The sequence below is a fragment of the Diospyros lotus genome, chromosome 15 (assembly GCF_014633365.1).
Source record: "Diospyros lotus cultivar Yz01 chromosome 15, ASM1463336v1, whole genome shotgun sequence".
NCBI lineage: Eukaryota > Viridiplantae > Streptophyta > Magnoliopsida > Ericales > Ebenaceae > Diospyros > Diospyros lotus.
This window is the reverse complement of record NC_068352.1, coordinates 28,954,941-28,970,298: the sequence shown is the minus strand read 5'-3', so window position 1 is coordinate 28,970,298 and position 15,358 is coordinate 28,954,941. Positions and strand designations below refer to the sequence as shown.

Here is a 15,358-nt window from a genome sequence, read left to right as displayed (position 1 = left end):
TGTTTTGTTAACCTTATGTTGTGATTAAATGGATTTTGTTTGTAGATTTAAAATAACATTTATCATTATTTATATTTTGTTGAGTTTGTATAAGTGAGATATATCCAAAACAATTTGGCCCTTCCAATGTCATGAACAAGTTGATTATGAAATTAACTCAATTTGATTTTTCAAAATTTCATATAAATGTGATGTTTTACTTTTGTGTTTAGTTTTGACGATGAAAAACAACATTTGGTTTTGATTCTCAAATCATAAGTCAAGTTTATGGTTTTTAATAAAAATAAATTTCAAGTACCTTCCTAAAAATGAAAATCAAATGATCTATAATTTTCTCTGAATCTGAAAAATTAGTACATTATAAGGAGACATATAAGAAAATATTTTTATTTTGAAAAACTATCTCCCAGTATTTGAATAGCTAATATTCATAGTTGTTAAAATGATTTTTAATAAATTTTTCAGGAAATAGAAGATATGTATTTTGAAAGTGATAAAATTGTTAAATATCGAATTTATACTAAAACCAAAAATTCTACTTTCTTATTATTATATATTTTGATTTTTTTATATATTTTGATTAAATTTAAATTAGGGATACTTTCTTATTTACATTGATATATTAAAATAAATGGAAGGTAAAATATAAATTGAAGAAAATTTGAATATTTACTTAAACTAAATAAATGTAAATATGTTGTAATGTGACATGTTGACTAACCTTTCAAACTGTCAACAGTTTATAAAGCAACTATCGACATTTTTTTCTATTTTGTCGACAGTTCTTCATTTATAAGCTTAATTTGTCAATAGTTTATGTGCTTCTGTCGATAATTTATTTCGCATAAAGCTTCAAGCAGCTAGTTTTTCAAATTCTAATAACTCTAAACGGCTAGTTTTTTGTTGAAACTTATAGGATGCCTATAAATACACATCAAGCATGATCTAGAGTAGGGGTGAGCAAAAGTTCGGTTAAACCGAACCGAATCGCCCCCCCCAGCGGACCAAACTGACTGCCCTCTCTCTCATGCATGTGGGCGCGACACCCTATTTGGTCTTCTTTTCGTTCTTCTCTCTCTCTCTGTGTCTCTCTCTCGCGTCTTCTCTTCTCTTCGAGTTCTGGCGATGGCGATTAGCGAAGATGATGACTCTCTTCGAGTTCAGTTCAGTTAATTTTTTGGTATGTGGGTCATCGTGGTTAGGGGAATTCGATGATCGGTTCTGATCATTGGAATCGCCGGCCGGCTAGATGGCCGGCAGTAACAGTAAGGCTGTTTTCTTGGTTATTTTGTGTTTCAGTTCAGTTATGTCGGTCGGTTTGATTATTGCTTTTGGTTCGGTTCGGTTCACAATTTTTGGCCGATTTGGTTCGGTTATAACCGATTGCTCACCCCTAATCTAGAGAATGCTAATGGATGGGAATGAAGTAAAGTGGGCTTAATGATTATTTCATACTTCTCAATTTGCATTTGTGTTTCAGTTTGATATTCATTTGTAATTATTTACTTCAAGTCTTGTATCATTTTGAGAGACATTGTAACTAGGAGATTCATCTCTTAGATTCTCTCATATTGTATATTTCTTATATTTCCTAACTTTGGTAGCTAAAGTGCCTACTTGGCTAAGTAGAAGATTTGTATTTTTCCTAATTTGTTGCTAGATGGCCCATCCAGGGTAATAGGAGGATTTTTAGTGGATTGTTTGCAAAAATTTTAGTGAGAGGCTAAGACAGTTGATTAGGCTTGGGTTAAACCAAACTATTATAAATCATTTGTGCTATTTGTTTATTTATCTTTTCAACTATTTCTATATTCCTCACTTGTATTTAACATTTTCATTGAAAAAGATTTCATATTTTTCAATATTGTGTTCTTCATTGTCAAAACGAGATTGTTTTTATATGATTGATACCTCATCGTGCCATTTAAAGATTTTGAAGTTTAACGAAATCATGGTTTTTATAAACATCTATTTTCTATCAAAAGAATTTTTAAGGAATTTTTTTTTTCATATACTAATTCACTTCTTTTTAGTGTGTGCCATAGCATTTCAAACCTAATAAAACATTTCAATACAAATAACGTTGCCAACGTACTTTAGAGAGCTAAACAAAGCTTTTATTTTTCATAAAATATCAAACTTGCATTACAGATTTATAGTCACGCGGACATGAGTAATATTGATTTCGCAGTTACATTTTTTAATGGGTCATTCAAATTATTTATATAATTTCGAACTTATCTTCGTTTATATATAAGAAATACAAGAAAGTCAAATTATTTATATAATTTCGAACTTATCTTTGTTTATATAAGAAACACAAGAAAGATTATAATTATCGATAGCGTGTTATTTAAATACTAACATATAAATATTTATATGATCACGTGTATAAACTTTTTTAATGTACATCTGATATATTTCCTATTTACCTCATTAGGTATTACTATTAAGTTTTTTATTTTCTCTTAATTAACTTTTAAATTTAAAATGACATAAAATATATTAGTTTAAGGATAAACAATAAATATGAATTAAATGAATAACAAAACATCATATTTTTAATAGTTCAAGAAACCTCAGGTATATAAGGCTACTAAAGTATCACAGCTAAGTTTTTTATTTACTTTCAATTATTTTTTAAATTATAAATAATCTAAAATATTAATTCAATGATAAGCAATCAGCATGAATTAAATGTGAGAAAAACACTATATTTTGTAATAATAGTTCGATAAGCTTGTTTTTCCTAATTTATTAGTCACAATCGTTGAGTATATCCAATACCTACTCAAATGACAGTGCTTATAGTTCTCAATGAACTTGATATTTAATTTAGCGTTACTCTTCGTCAACGTGTATAACCGCTGGTAATGACCTGCAGCCACATTCCATTCACAAGCCTAACATATGGTGTAACCATACAAACATCTTTTATAAAATATGATTAATTTTGTCAATATAAATAATTCTTTACCCACTTATCATATGATAAGTACACAACGTTTTTCACAAACATATTTTCAATTTTTAGTTTAAAATTTTGAAAAACGACCAACATTATCGAACGTATTGTGTAGTTTTTATTTTTTAATAATTTTTTTCTATTCTCATATATAACACTTTTATCTTAAATTTATGTGAGATGTGATTATCGTGAGCAAAATTTCAATTAAACTGAAATAATTGAAACGAACTAGTTAAAATTGAGGATTCAATTCGATTTGATTTGTTGACCAATTCCGTTCGGTTTTTAAATTTTAGTTTTTTGATTATTTTAATATGATTCAATTTTTTGTTGAAAAAAAAAAAAAACTAAACCGGTCGAAATATTTATACTCGAATTATTTATGGACTAAAAGTCATTATTAATTGAGTAACATCATATTTAATCGAGTAACTAAATGCTTAAACAAGTAATAATTATTAGACAAGAGTGATAATTTATATATTCAATTTATTAATTAATTGATTTTTTTTAATTAACTATTTTTTTTTAATTGAGTAATAAATTATTTTTAATCAAGTAATATAATGATTACTTGAGTAATAATATTTCTAAACTGAAATCTAATTACACAAATCAATCAAATAAAAATTATTATTAATCAAGTAACATTATTCTTACTTGAATAACACTTACTCTTCAAATTATCTCCATCTACTTGGACTTTATCATTTTTAATTTTTTAATTTAACAACTATTCGTTGAATATTTTGTTGCCAGCGGCCAGGTGTTTGTGTCATTCCAACAGTCCAATCGAATCCTAATAATGTTTAGATGGCCATGGCCCATGGCACATGAACATGAACGCGAACATGAAGTGACTTGGATAAGCCATCATTATTGTTTTTTCTTGATAAAAATAAACTAAAAAATTATATGATAGTCAAAAGTATTACTACTTTGTAGCACAACAGAAGGTGTAACCTACGACACATGAAATATCTTATATAGATTATTGTTGTTAAAATATAATAATAAATTTATAAATGTGAGAGAGTACTCTTATAAGTCTCTAATTTTTGAAAAATTTGTAAAATAAAAGATATTTAAGCACGCAAAGTGTGTCCCGCATGGAATCTCTGAAGATTAAGTCAGTCTCAATAAAAAAATAGAGAAGTATTTAAGTAAATTATTATTTTGTACGTTAATTGAAAGAATAACTCCCTATTTATAAAGGTTAAAACTAACAAGTGGATGAGCAATTCTCTCTTCCTAATCTCTAAGTAAAAATCTTAAAAGTGACTCTAGAACACAAGTGGTAAAACTCTCAAATTTCTTTGAAAATGGGAGAAAATTAACTCTTGGTGGAGGCAGAAATGTCCCATTTAGTTAGGACTAACCACACATCCGCTTGAGAGTGTATAAAATTACAACCGCATTCAATTCACCCGGAAACTAAACCAGGGAGGAAGATCGGTCTCCTACAGAATTAAGCAAGCCAAGCCCAAACACTTAAATTATAAAATAAAATAAAAAATCTTGAAAGTGAGCTAAATGTTTTTAACCAATCCGAAGAGTCTTATATATAGGGGTGAGCAAAAATTCGGTTAAACCGAACTAACCGAACCGAATCGAAAAATTCGATCAATTTGGTTTGATTTTTCAAAAAGAACGATTTGGTTCGGTTATATTTTTTTTTTTCCAAAAATCAGTTATTCAGTTCGATTCAGTTATTTTGATGAAAATACTCAAAAAATCGAATCGAACCAGGCGTGCAGCAAATGCCCAACCGAATCGACCACAACCCCTCCCCCGCACGAACCGAACTTCCCCAGCCCCACGCGGGCGCAACACCCCATGGGCCTTTATACTTGTCTTAGTTCTTCTCTCTCTTTCTTTCTTTTGCGTCTTGCCATTTCGTCGTCTCTTCTCCTCGCTTGTATCCCCTTCCAGTCCACTTCGATCGAGTCTTCATCGATTTGGCGATGGCGAAGACGAAGGCTCGTTCCCTTTCTAGATCAAGTCTTTACAGATCTGGTGATGGCAAAGACGAAGACAAAGGTGTGCATATGGAGATCGGATACACTGTTAAAACTTCACATACACTGTTGTTTCCGTCAAAGCAACCACCTCCGATGCTTCCGCTCTAATGTCAACCTCGACTTGGACCTCCAACACAACAACGCCGACTTCAACGCCTACGAGTGCATCTCTCTCTCCTCCGATTTGCACCATTGTGCTCGCCCTTCGATAAGTTTTCTACTCTGCAACTTCTATTTTTCCAGAAACGTGAGTTTTTTAACTATAGATTTTTAGATCTACAAAAAATCAACCGTCCGATCAAACTTATTTTTAGATATATGAATCACTGTGGTTGGGAAAATCCAATGATCAGTTCCGATCATTGGAATCATCGGCCAACCACCTAGTGGCCAATGACAACAAATGTTCAGTCTCTTCGGTATGCTAGGTTAGTTCGATTTTTGGTTCAATTCAATTACCATGTTTTAATTTTCAGTTAGTTCGATTTTGGTTAGTGGGGTTGGTTAGTTCAATTCGGTTCGGTTATTATGGGTTGGTCAGTTAGGAATTTTTGGACAGTTCGGTTTGGTTATAACCGATTGCACATCTCTATTTATATCTCTAGAACTCGATAGAATTTCGACGAAGGATCCATGAAGGATCCACGAGGTTGTCACGGGGACTTCTTTGTCAGAAGGACCTTCGAACCTCCCTGTTATGGGCTTCTTCCATTTTTACCTGTCTTGGTCTTGGGTCCACATTTTTGGGCACATCACGTATAAAACGTCTCTTAATGATATTGTATAATACACCTACAACACAAATAGTATATTATACTTGTCTTGGTCTTGGGCACATCACATATAAAACGTCTCTTAATGATATTGAATAATACATCTACAACACAAATAATATATTATATCTGTCTTGGTCTTGGGCCCATATTTTTGGGCACATCACATATAAAACGTTTCTTAATGATATTGTATAATACATCTACAACACAAATAGTATATTATATCTGTCTTGGTCTTGGGCCCATATTTTTGGGCACATCACATATAAAACGTTTCTTAATGATATTGTATAATACAGCTACAACATAAATAGTATATTATATCTATCTTGGTCTTGGGCCCATATTTTTGGGCACATCACATATAAAACGTCTCTTAATAATATTGTATAATACACCTAAAACACAAATAGTATATTATACACACAAAATGTCTCTACATAATATTTATGACACAAATTTCTCATATATAACTTACTCATTTTATGTGTCCATAACACTCTTATCATCGTAGAAAAATACCCTGGGTATCATAATGTAACCTGCCTTGTCATGAAAATCAGGACTGAAAAACATCCTGCTTTGACCCTATTGTATTTGACTAGACTTGCGTCCCCTGCTCTAACAATAACATGTATTCTTTAAAAGTAGGAGTCCTCATGAATTTGAATTTTTTTTAGATCAATTTAAGTCTAGGTCCAATTTTTTCAACTCAATTGGCATTTGTACGAGTTTGGGTTTAGACTTGGATCTACGTGCTCACCCAAATCAATAACTCCATATAAAGATCTCCTAAATGTTTCTTCTCCCTGAAATCAATATAAAAATCTCTCAAATTTCTTTCTTTTACGAAGAGATCCCTCTTCGGCCTACCCACGAACTTTCTCACTTGGATGATCCCATCCCATAAGCTTTTGGTAGGCCCAAATGGCCGAAGAGGATTAGATCCAAGCAGAAGGGCAGAGAGCTAAATTTGAACACTTGGCCACGAGTCATCTTCAATGGTCAGTGCGCGAGTATTGGGGAGAAATGGGAAAGGACAGAACAGGTGCACCACAATTCTTTGGATAAAGATGGGAGCATGCTAATGGAAAAACTGAAATCAATTATTCTCCTAGCACAAGGCATATCCCATTAAAACTAAGAATATGCTGCATGGCCATTTTCTACCGTGTCAATGATTCAATCCATTATTTTCCTATGGTTAGATATAAAGAGGGGACGATGACGTGAGAGTGACAGCTCGACCTGAGCATAGCAACCTACAGACGCTTAGATTCTTAGCGATTTGAGTACAGGTGGAATGTGTAACTTAATCCTGCAAATAAATGTTTGATCCGACCCGAAGCTATCAATCATGAACAATTTGATTCTTTTACAAGACACAACCAAACTAAACTTGGGTTGAAATGAAGCCAAATAGAACAAACTTGGTTCGATTCAATTAAATCCTTCAGGCTACCAGCTCATTTCTAAGTTATTTTATGGCTTGCTTTGATTCGATTAAATCCTTCAGTTTACCAGCTCATTTCTAAATTATTTCATGTAAAAGTTTTATTCGAACCAGATATTGATCAAATACAATGTATATGAGACGTTAGTATTTGAAGGAAAAGTTAAATAAAGATTTTTCAAGCCAGAGTTCTAATACGTACTATTCTACTAAGTAAAAATATGCACCAATTTGTTAATACAGGCAACGACAAACCAGTTTGTTTCCAGTCAATTCATATCAAATTCAAGTTTGAAAAATGGCTAACAGAAGCACTGTATCCATATAGTCCAGTAGACTACTTCGTTCAGAGTTCAACCACTATTTTACTAAAATCGAGCCAAACTGACCCAAAGAAATCAGGTTAGTTGGATTCAACCACCCCTATAAATGAACATCAAATTCAGAAGGACCATTATCATAAACAAGTTCAAATGTTAAGTCCATAGACACAGTGAGCCCTTACCTTCTGCCAAGTCGGTTACCAACAGGTGGAGCCAATCCATTTTTTCTTTTAAGCGCTAGTGGGCAGGCATGCAGAGAGGACAACATCGCCCCATTCACATTTCTGAGTAAAGCTGCAAAAAACAAATAGCCCAGACAGGTAATAGAGTAGGGTTCACTGGTTTTGCATGATAGTCAGAACACCGGCCAGCAGCTGATCCAAGAACCAAAGTTCAATTTATTGACAAAATTCATAATGTTGTGAATTTATCCCAAAGATACAGTTATTCCATGCATAATAAGAAGTTATCATGGCCATTTATTGCAGTTGAATACATAGGCTACAACACACCAAGTCTTATTCCGAGTAGGTAGAGTTGGCTACATGAATTTTAACTCAATAATCATTTCTATTTTTGATTAAATATTTTCCAAACCCATTATAACCTGAGTTGTGCCGAAGAGATCTTTACAAAGTTTTTCTTAGTTTTCCTCCACCTCTTTTGCCACCAACTTGTTTCATTCCAACTACTCTCCTCACAAGAGCATTTATTGGCCTTTTTTCTCACATGATCAAACTACCTTAATTGCGTGAATTTGAATGGATAGGCTAATTGCTAAATTGGTTCCTTATCGAAATAATTAGTTAGAATTGATTGAGCAAATTATCATATGGGCATGAGCAGCAGTTAAAAAGTTGAGTTCAATTCAAACAATCTCTCAGACATGTAATATGAACAAACAATACCAAACTCACAACACTCTCAAGAACCTTTAACAATGAAACAGAAACAAGAAGAAAAACTATGCCTCACAAAGGATGATATGGAGGCGAAGATTGTTCCAGAAGGAAGAGTACAAAGAATTTAATGAAAATGTTGCACACATAAATAATTAAGGACAAAAACTCACTATAACCCACTCTTTTTGACCTGAAGGAGGCCAGGACAATCTCCTGTGGCTTGTGCCATCGACCTGATGACTATCACCGACTTCACTACTTTCATCTTCAGCTTCTGGACCTTTGAGGCTTCTGAGAGCTACATCATCAAAGCTTGACTCATTCCTCCAAGGTGGTGGAGTCACACAATCAGAATCCCTTAGAGACCTTTGGGAAGAATCCTTGGCTGGAGTTGCGTGCAAAGAAGAGGAATGACCCACCCTCAACTTTTGAAGTGTAGAAAATGATTCCCTCATTGCCGACATGGCTTCAAAGAATCGGGTACAGGATGCCAATGCAACAGGAATTGGACGTAGCATTTCCTGCATCATTTGAAGATAAGTATCCATTCCGTTGAGAGGCCAGTCAAATACGTGTCATTGGACACTCTGAGACGCATGATGGATGCGTCAAATGGCACATCCTAGTTTTTTTATTATTACTTTCATTTTTTGATACATTTAGGGCACATGATGGACATGGGATAGGCATATAACAAACAGGCCCGAAGGAACAAAAGAATCTTAATAGACGTTTTTAGAAAAAAAAAAAAAAAATGGGGTAAAACATTATAAGTTCTTCAGGAAAGAATAGAAAGCACATTTGAGCCCAATCACAAATCCAAAAAAAATATTTTTTGTATGTTGAATGATGTTCACATTATCACTATTATGGATTCAAAGGTATCTTCATTCTAGTTTCATGGTAATAAGAAGACATAAGCACTGCAATCAACTTACCCCCCATACTGAAGGTGGTTCCTTGAAGTTCTGACTCCATTGAAAATCAGAAACAGCTGCAGTCAAGGCACCATAATCACTTGCAGCTTTCGTAAGTAATTCTGAAAATTGTTTCTGCAATCACGGGGCAAATGTGATCCATAATGGTTAAACAACTCCGCCACCAACAGAACTCCATGCAGAACTGTCAAAGTTTCAATAGATGCAGAAATTTATAACTATTGCCTTTTGGTATAAAAACATCTTCACAATGAATCCACTACCCAAAGATTCTGATCAAAATATATGAGGGGGCATGTTCAAAAGTGAATATGCGAAGCCTGTCTCTATATTATTTAGTTCCTCTTTTCTGTAATCAAATTCCAGAAGATGTGGAATGAGCACAAAATTGAACCAAATGTAGCATAAAATTAGAGACTCATGTCTGTACTGCTATATAGAATTTTGTTGAAGAAAAAATAGTAACTTAAGAAATCACCCTATCTAATAGATTGGCATGCAGTAGATGTCATTCTTGGGATCTTCAGAAGTTTCCAAAAAAATGAACTAATTGACATGTGAAGACGGGGCCACTGAAGGCCCTGAATTATCAATATGGAGGAGTAAAATTATAGAAACATGACTATGCAATTGTCTATGTTAATCAAAAGGACCTCTTCTTGGATGTGTTGCCTGATAACAGTTTGCTACCTATGAGCAAACAAACCATAATACTTACTGATCCAAACCATGTACTTCAATATTCTGGAGTAACCGTTAACATAGGGTCAAAATCCACCTAGAAAAGCTAGACTTGTACTTCCTTGAACACTAGTATTTAACATTTATGTTATTGGGGCTGCAACATTTTCCTATTATCAAGATAAGAATTTCTGAAAATGTTACTACCAGATAAGAATTTCTGCCATCTCTTCTGTTAAAGCATTTGTTCTAGATTAGGGCTTGTAATGTGAGGGAAATTTTATGTTATATTTCTGCTGTTATGGTTCTAGAAAGAGTTTTATTATTTTTTCTAGGGCTGACCGAGTTTGTTGTAACTGCCGGTTTGGGCAGTCAATTAGGTAAGTCTCCCGCCTCTATTGCTTATAAGTAGAGGCCGAGAGGAAGGCTTGGATGTATGCTTTCTTTTGTGGGTTAGCAAGCTGTCTTGGGGTAAAATTGTGAAGTGAGGAATAGTGAATATCTTTCTTGTAACAACTCTATATAGCTTTTAGGTTTATGGGCTAGGGAAGAGTTGAATTTGGGTGCACTTGTAATCTTGCATTAGTATTCAAGATAGTGGAGAAAGTAGGGGCGAAAGCCAAGCTGGATGTAGGTATTTCATTGAGACCGAACCAGGGTAAATTCTTGTGTGTTGTGCAGTTCTTGATTGGTTTCTTGGTTGTATTCTGATTTCCATTCATTTGCAAATTAGAGAGAGTTCGTAAGGGTGAGTTTGAGCTATTGAGTGATCATATATAAGGGTGAGATCTAGGCTAACATCTTCCAATGAAAGAAAATGCAAAAAAAAAAAAAAAAAAGAGGAAAAAGAAAGCATAACTGACATAAATATAGGCAACCATGTAGAATACAACAGAGTATTTAAATTCTGCTCAAGATCGAGAGAGAGAGAATTGGCATATATTTGATAACATAACTGACATTCCTAAAGATAATATGGGAATGTAATGGATTAATTATTAACCAACCTGATATTCTGCTTCCACTGGGATGCAATCTAATGAATATGGTTGTTGAAGACGAGCTATGATGCGATCCTGCCAAGACAATTAAATACTCATGAAGTACGTGGCACAGAATGATTTCACTCATTGCATGTTTGTTCCTAAACGGAATGAGGAAGAACAAAAGAGACCACTGGTGCAGCTAAGTACATAGGAAAGGCTATAAAGTACGAGAGGTCAATTCAGCAGTTGTATTGTGGAATTCATGTAAGAAGCAGGTAGACTGGAGTTGTTCCAATTTGAAAAGGAAGTGAATTCAAACAAGAACACCTCCTCTTAGGTATGTGGCCCATTTATATAGATGCCTTGAAATACACAAGTGACTCCTTCCCTCCCTCCCTGTTGCACAGATTCACATGATTATAACACAGGCAGTTTTAAGCAAAAAAATAGGAAGGCAGAAATCTCACTTTCTGATGTCCAGCATGCAGAGAAGAGAGTGCCAATGTGGAGTTACAATGAAAAAAATACTTCATGAGGCAAGAAAATGTCCTTGGGTTATTTCTGTTCTTTGTACTTCAAAACTATTCATTTTTACTATGTCTAATTTTACCATTTCTTCCTGATGAAAACTTCAAATGATGCCATTTTTTTCTCATAGCATAGGCCATTTTCATGTGGTAGCTTGTTTATAATCTACTTATAGTTAAAGTCAGGAAAAAATAGAGTCAGAATGGCAGAGAGAGAGGGATGCCAAGACGGGATAGCATATTGAGAACACAAAATTGAGGTGCTCAACCAGTCCTACAGGCTAGACCAGTTCTCATCTCGCACTATGACTGAGCCTCTCATTCATGCATTCTCATTTCTATCAAGGGAAAAAAACAAATTAGTGCACTTGTTCTCTTGCAAGTATATCATGGAGAATGAATAATTTTAGTAAGAGAAAAAAAATGGCAATTGTGTCACATGAAGCAACAAATCACAACCTAAGGCACATACAGCTACAAGTGCAGAGATAACAAAGATCGGTTGGAAATAGATTACCTTGTTCTGAATGACATCTTTCAATATAGTGGTAATCCTTGACAGAGTCTCAATCTTCTTTTCCATTTCACTTGCATGTGTCAAATGTGCCACATTCTTATCCTCCTAAATTTTCAAAATAAGAATGAGATAAACCAGAGGCAAAGATAAAAAAAAAAAAAAGAATTCAACTAAAAAGATCAGCTCCCGAGATTCTACAATGATAAAACGGTTCAATGATAATTGCATAAGAAACTATACTATACAGATCTCACGTGACCGACCTATTTTTGTCATAACTCTTAAACAGAAGAGTAAATTTGAAACCCAAGAGAATCAAAGTTAATCTCCATAGGCAGGAATAGACGCTTGCCTGAAACTATCAAGGAAGGAAAGTATCTAAGTTCTTACAGCATGAACCATATCCACTACAAGTGTCATGCATGCAGAAATAAGGATGCAGGACATGATTCCCCGCATCCAAAGGATATAAAGCATTTAAAGTATATCCGATAACTGTAAAAATAATTGTTTCATTTGTTTGTAAAACTTTAGAGAATTGACAACAGATGAACAAGTAAAGACTATATATAATCTTCCTCCATGTGCCTTAAAGTGGTAACTATAATACAACTAAAATTATGCCATGGAACCTTCTTTTTTTTTTTTTAGGTTTAATATTTGGAAAACATATTTCCTGCTATGGGCATGTCCTTGAGTACTGTCTGTGTAGCATATTGTTCATATCGGTATAAGAGATGTCAGAAATAATAAAACAATTAGAAGATATATGAGAGCTGGAAGTTTGTGTTGAATACTTCACCTTGCGACCTTGGAGTTCCACTTGTAAATCAGCTATTTTTCTTTGTACAGTGGTAAGTTCTCTTAAAACTCTAATCAAGTCATCACCCTTCTCACCATTAGTAGACAAGTTTTGAACCTCTTCCTACATCAAAGAACTTAGATTGAACAGAAAATCCAAGAGTGCATATTTCAACCCAGAAAAAAATGGGAACCACAAGATTCAGATTATGAAGCCTGAACTTGTCCAAGAAGAAAATATATAACTTCGAGATGAAGCATTAATAAAGAGGGTAATCAAGTGCAGGGCCATGTCACAAAACAATCATCCTCGACAAGAAACAATTCAAGATAGAAGACATCTATTTATGCATATAAAATAAAATTGAAATATGTTTTAGCTAGATCAAAATGGGAAAATAAAAAAAGAATCAAAAAACCACAGGGGACACATTAAAAGCACCAGTACGAAGGCTTCTTTAAACCGAGGCAATCAAACAAAGTTAACACGAAACTTTCTGCTAAAACTGGTACAAACACTAATTGCCGTAAGCAGGCTACTGAATCGTAATCTGCCCACTAAAAACATTTAAATTCGGAAGCCAAAAAATGGGGAAATGGAAGTTCCTCAGGTCCCCATTTTAGAATATCAAATGCTCAAAATAGGTAGGGACTAACCAAACATGAACCGTTATCCACCAAAAAATTCATTCCCCGCAATGGTCTAAACATAAATTCTCAGTCCATCTACAAAGCATGCCGCACCACAGGCAACCAAAACACGAGAATCAAAGCAAGTAAACCCTAGAATCCACGGAAGAAGACCAGAGCTACAGAAAAAATGTGAATAAGAAAAGGCCGATCACTCAAGTAGCAGTATCATCAACGATTCAAAACGCAATTCTAAGGCCAACTACAAGCACGTATACGGGTAAGAAAGAGAGAAGGGACCTGAGCAGGGGGCGGTGGAACGGAGAAGCCGAGATCGGCGGCGATGGAGAGGGCATCGGACATTCCGCCGAGGCGCCGGAGAGGTTTCCGGCCGACCCAACTGCTGTCGCTTCCCATCGACATCTGGAAAGCCACACCAATCTAGTGCTACTACTCCGCCACCACTGTTTCCCTGCTTCTGTTCTGCAGATTCAAAATCAAACCATCAATCTCTTCTTTCACTTTCCGGTCGCCGCCCTTGGAAAATGACGTCCTTTTATATTTCCTTTCTAATTTTCCCACCCGCAACAATATATTTAATATTATTTAAACTTTTAAATTGTAGTTTTATTAAATTAAATAATAGCATGTGACCTGCTCTTATTATAATAAAATAAAAAATTATGTGTTATTATTTTCTCTATTTAACATCTTTTTCAATAAAAATATAATATATAATCAATGATACCATGATTAAGTAGTGATTTAATATTATTTTATTTAAAATAATTTTATCTTAATTTTAACATTTATTGTGATTAATAATGTTAGCATAAGGGCATTTTTGGCATTTCACATTTATTATTTTAAAATCATATATGAATAATATGGTCCAAGTTATATGTCTAATTTTCAAATTTCAACTATCATTTTCTTGTGAATGTAACTAAAAAAAAAGAAAAAAATACAAGCAATAACTCTAAGATTTAAGATAATTATAAAAAATATAATTGATGTTTAAAAAAGTATAGTAACTATTATTGAAATTTAATGATATGTTGTAATTTTTCTCATCTCATTAATTAATTCTCGTTAAATATTATAAATAACTAAAACATCTTTATATTTAAATTTTTTTTTTTCAACATTCTCATTTATTTTATTTTATCCTTCTAAAATTTATACCATGTTAACAATCATCCCAAATCTAACCATCATTCTATATCTAAACAATCATTTTAAATTTAAAACAAATAATTGTAAGTTTCTTTCGATATATTTCTCATTTTCATTTAAGATGAATATTGGTTCATCACGAATGAACCTAAATCTGATAAAAATGTATGGTTATTCAAAATTTGAATAATCATTTTAAGTATATAATGATTTGAACGGTGAGATGACAATAATAGTTTAACAAATATAATAAAATTTAAGTATATATCTTTCTTGGCGATATACCCAATGAGCTGTCAACAATGCTTTCAGTTCGTCAGTCAAATTATTTAGCTCACATAGCAACAAGATTGTCAAATAACTAGAGACAGAAACCCACTTACTTTTGTAAGGCAAATCAGATCCCTAGTAATGCGGAGCGCACTCTCGATTTTATGAAATGATAAGGACATCTTGTCCCCTATGATATAATATCTATACTTTTTTATTTTATGCAATTGTAAACAACCCTCATTATTTATAGTAGTCGAAACACTATTGTAAAAGAGAGAACATTGATAATAATATATTGTTACTCTACCAAATACTTAAATAACAGTAGTAAAGTAGGCATCATTCTGGTCGAACCACGTAAAAATCTTTTGTATATCTTCTATTCC

General features: G+C 33.5%; 1 protein-coding gene across 1 annotated transcript; it reads right to left on the bottom strand.

Moving 5' to 3' along the window:
- Positions 1-8,327: 8,327 nt before the first annotated feature.
- On the bottom strand, positions 8,328-14,057 carry LOC127792699 (AUGMIN subunit 2). Its single transcript, XM_052323324.1, has 6 exons — positions 13,824-14,057; positions 12,895-13,017; positions 12,093-12,197; positions 11,070-11,138; positions 9,382-9,495; positions 8,328-8,964 (listed from the first exon to the last, which is right to left on the bottom strand). The coding sequence occupies exons 1-6, from the start codon at positions 13,944-13,946 to the stop codon at positions 8,596-8,598; spliced, it is 903 nt and encodes a 300-aa protein (XP_052179284.1). The 5' UTR covers positions 13,947-14,057; the 3' UTR covers positions 8,328-8,595.
- Between the last annotated feature and the right edge of the window lie 1,301 nt (positions 14,058-15,358).

Bases quoted from the DNA above. Each gene is read 5' to 3' on its own strand.
- LOC127792699 (XM_052323324.1), bottom strand. From the start codon at position 13,946: ATGTCGATGGGAAGCGACAGCAGTTGGGTCGGCCGGAAACCTCTCCGG. The intron at 12,198-12,894 runs GTGAAGTATTCA...TTGAAAATTTAG, and splicing joins TGGAACTCCAAGGTCGCAAG to GAGGATAAGAATGTGGCACA. The intron at 9,496-11,069 runs GTTGGTTAATAA...CCGTGATTGCAG, and splicing joins CAGTGGAAGCAGAATATCAG to AAACAATTTTCAGAATTACT.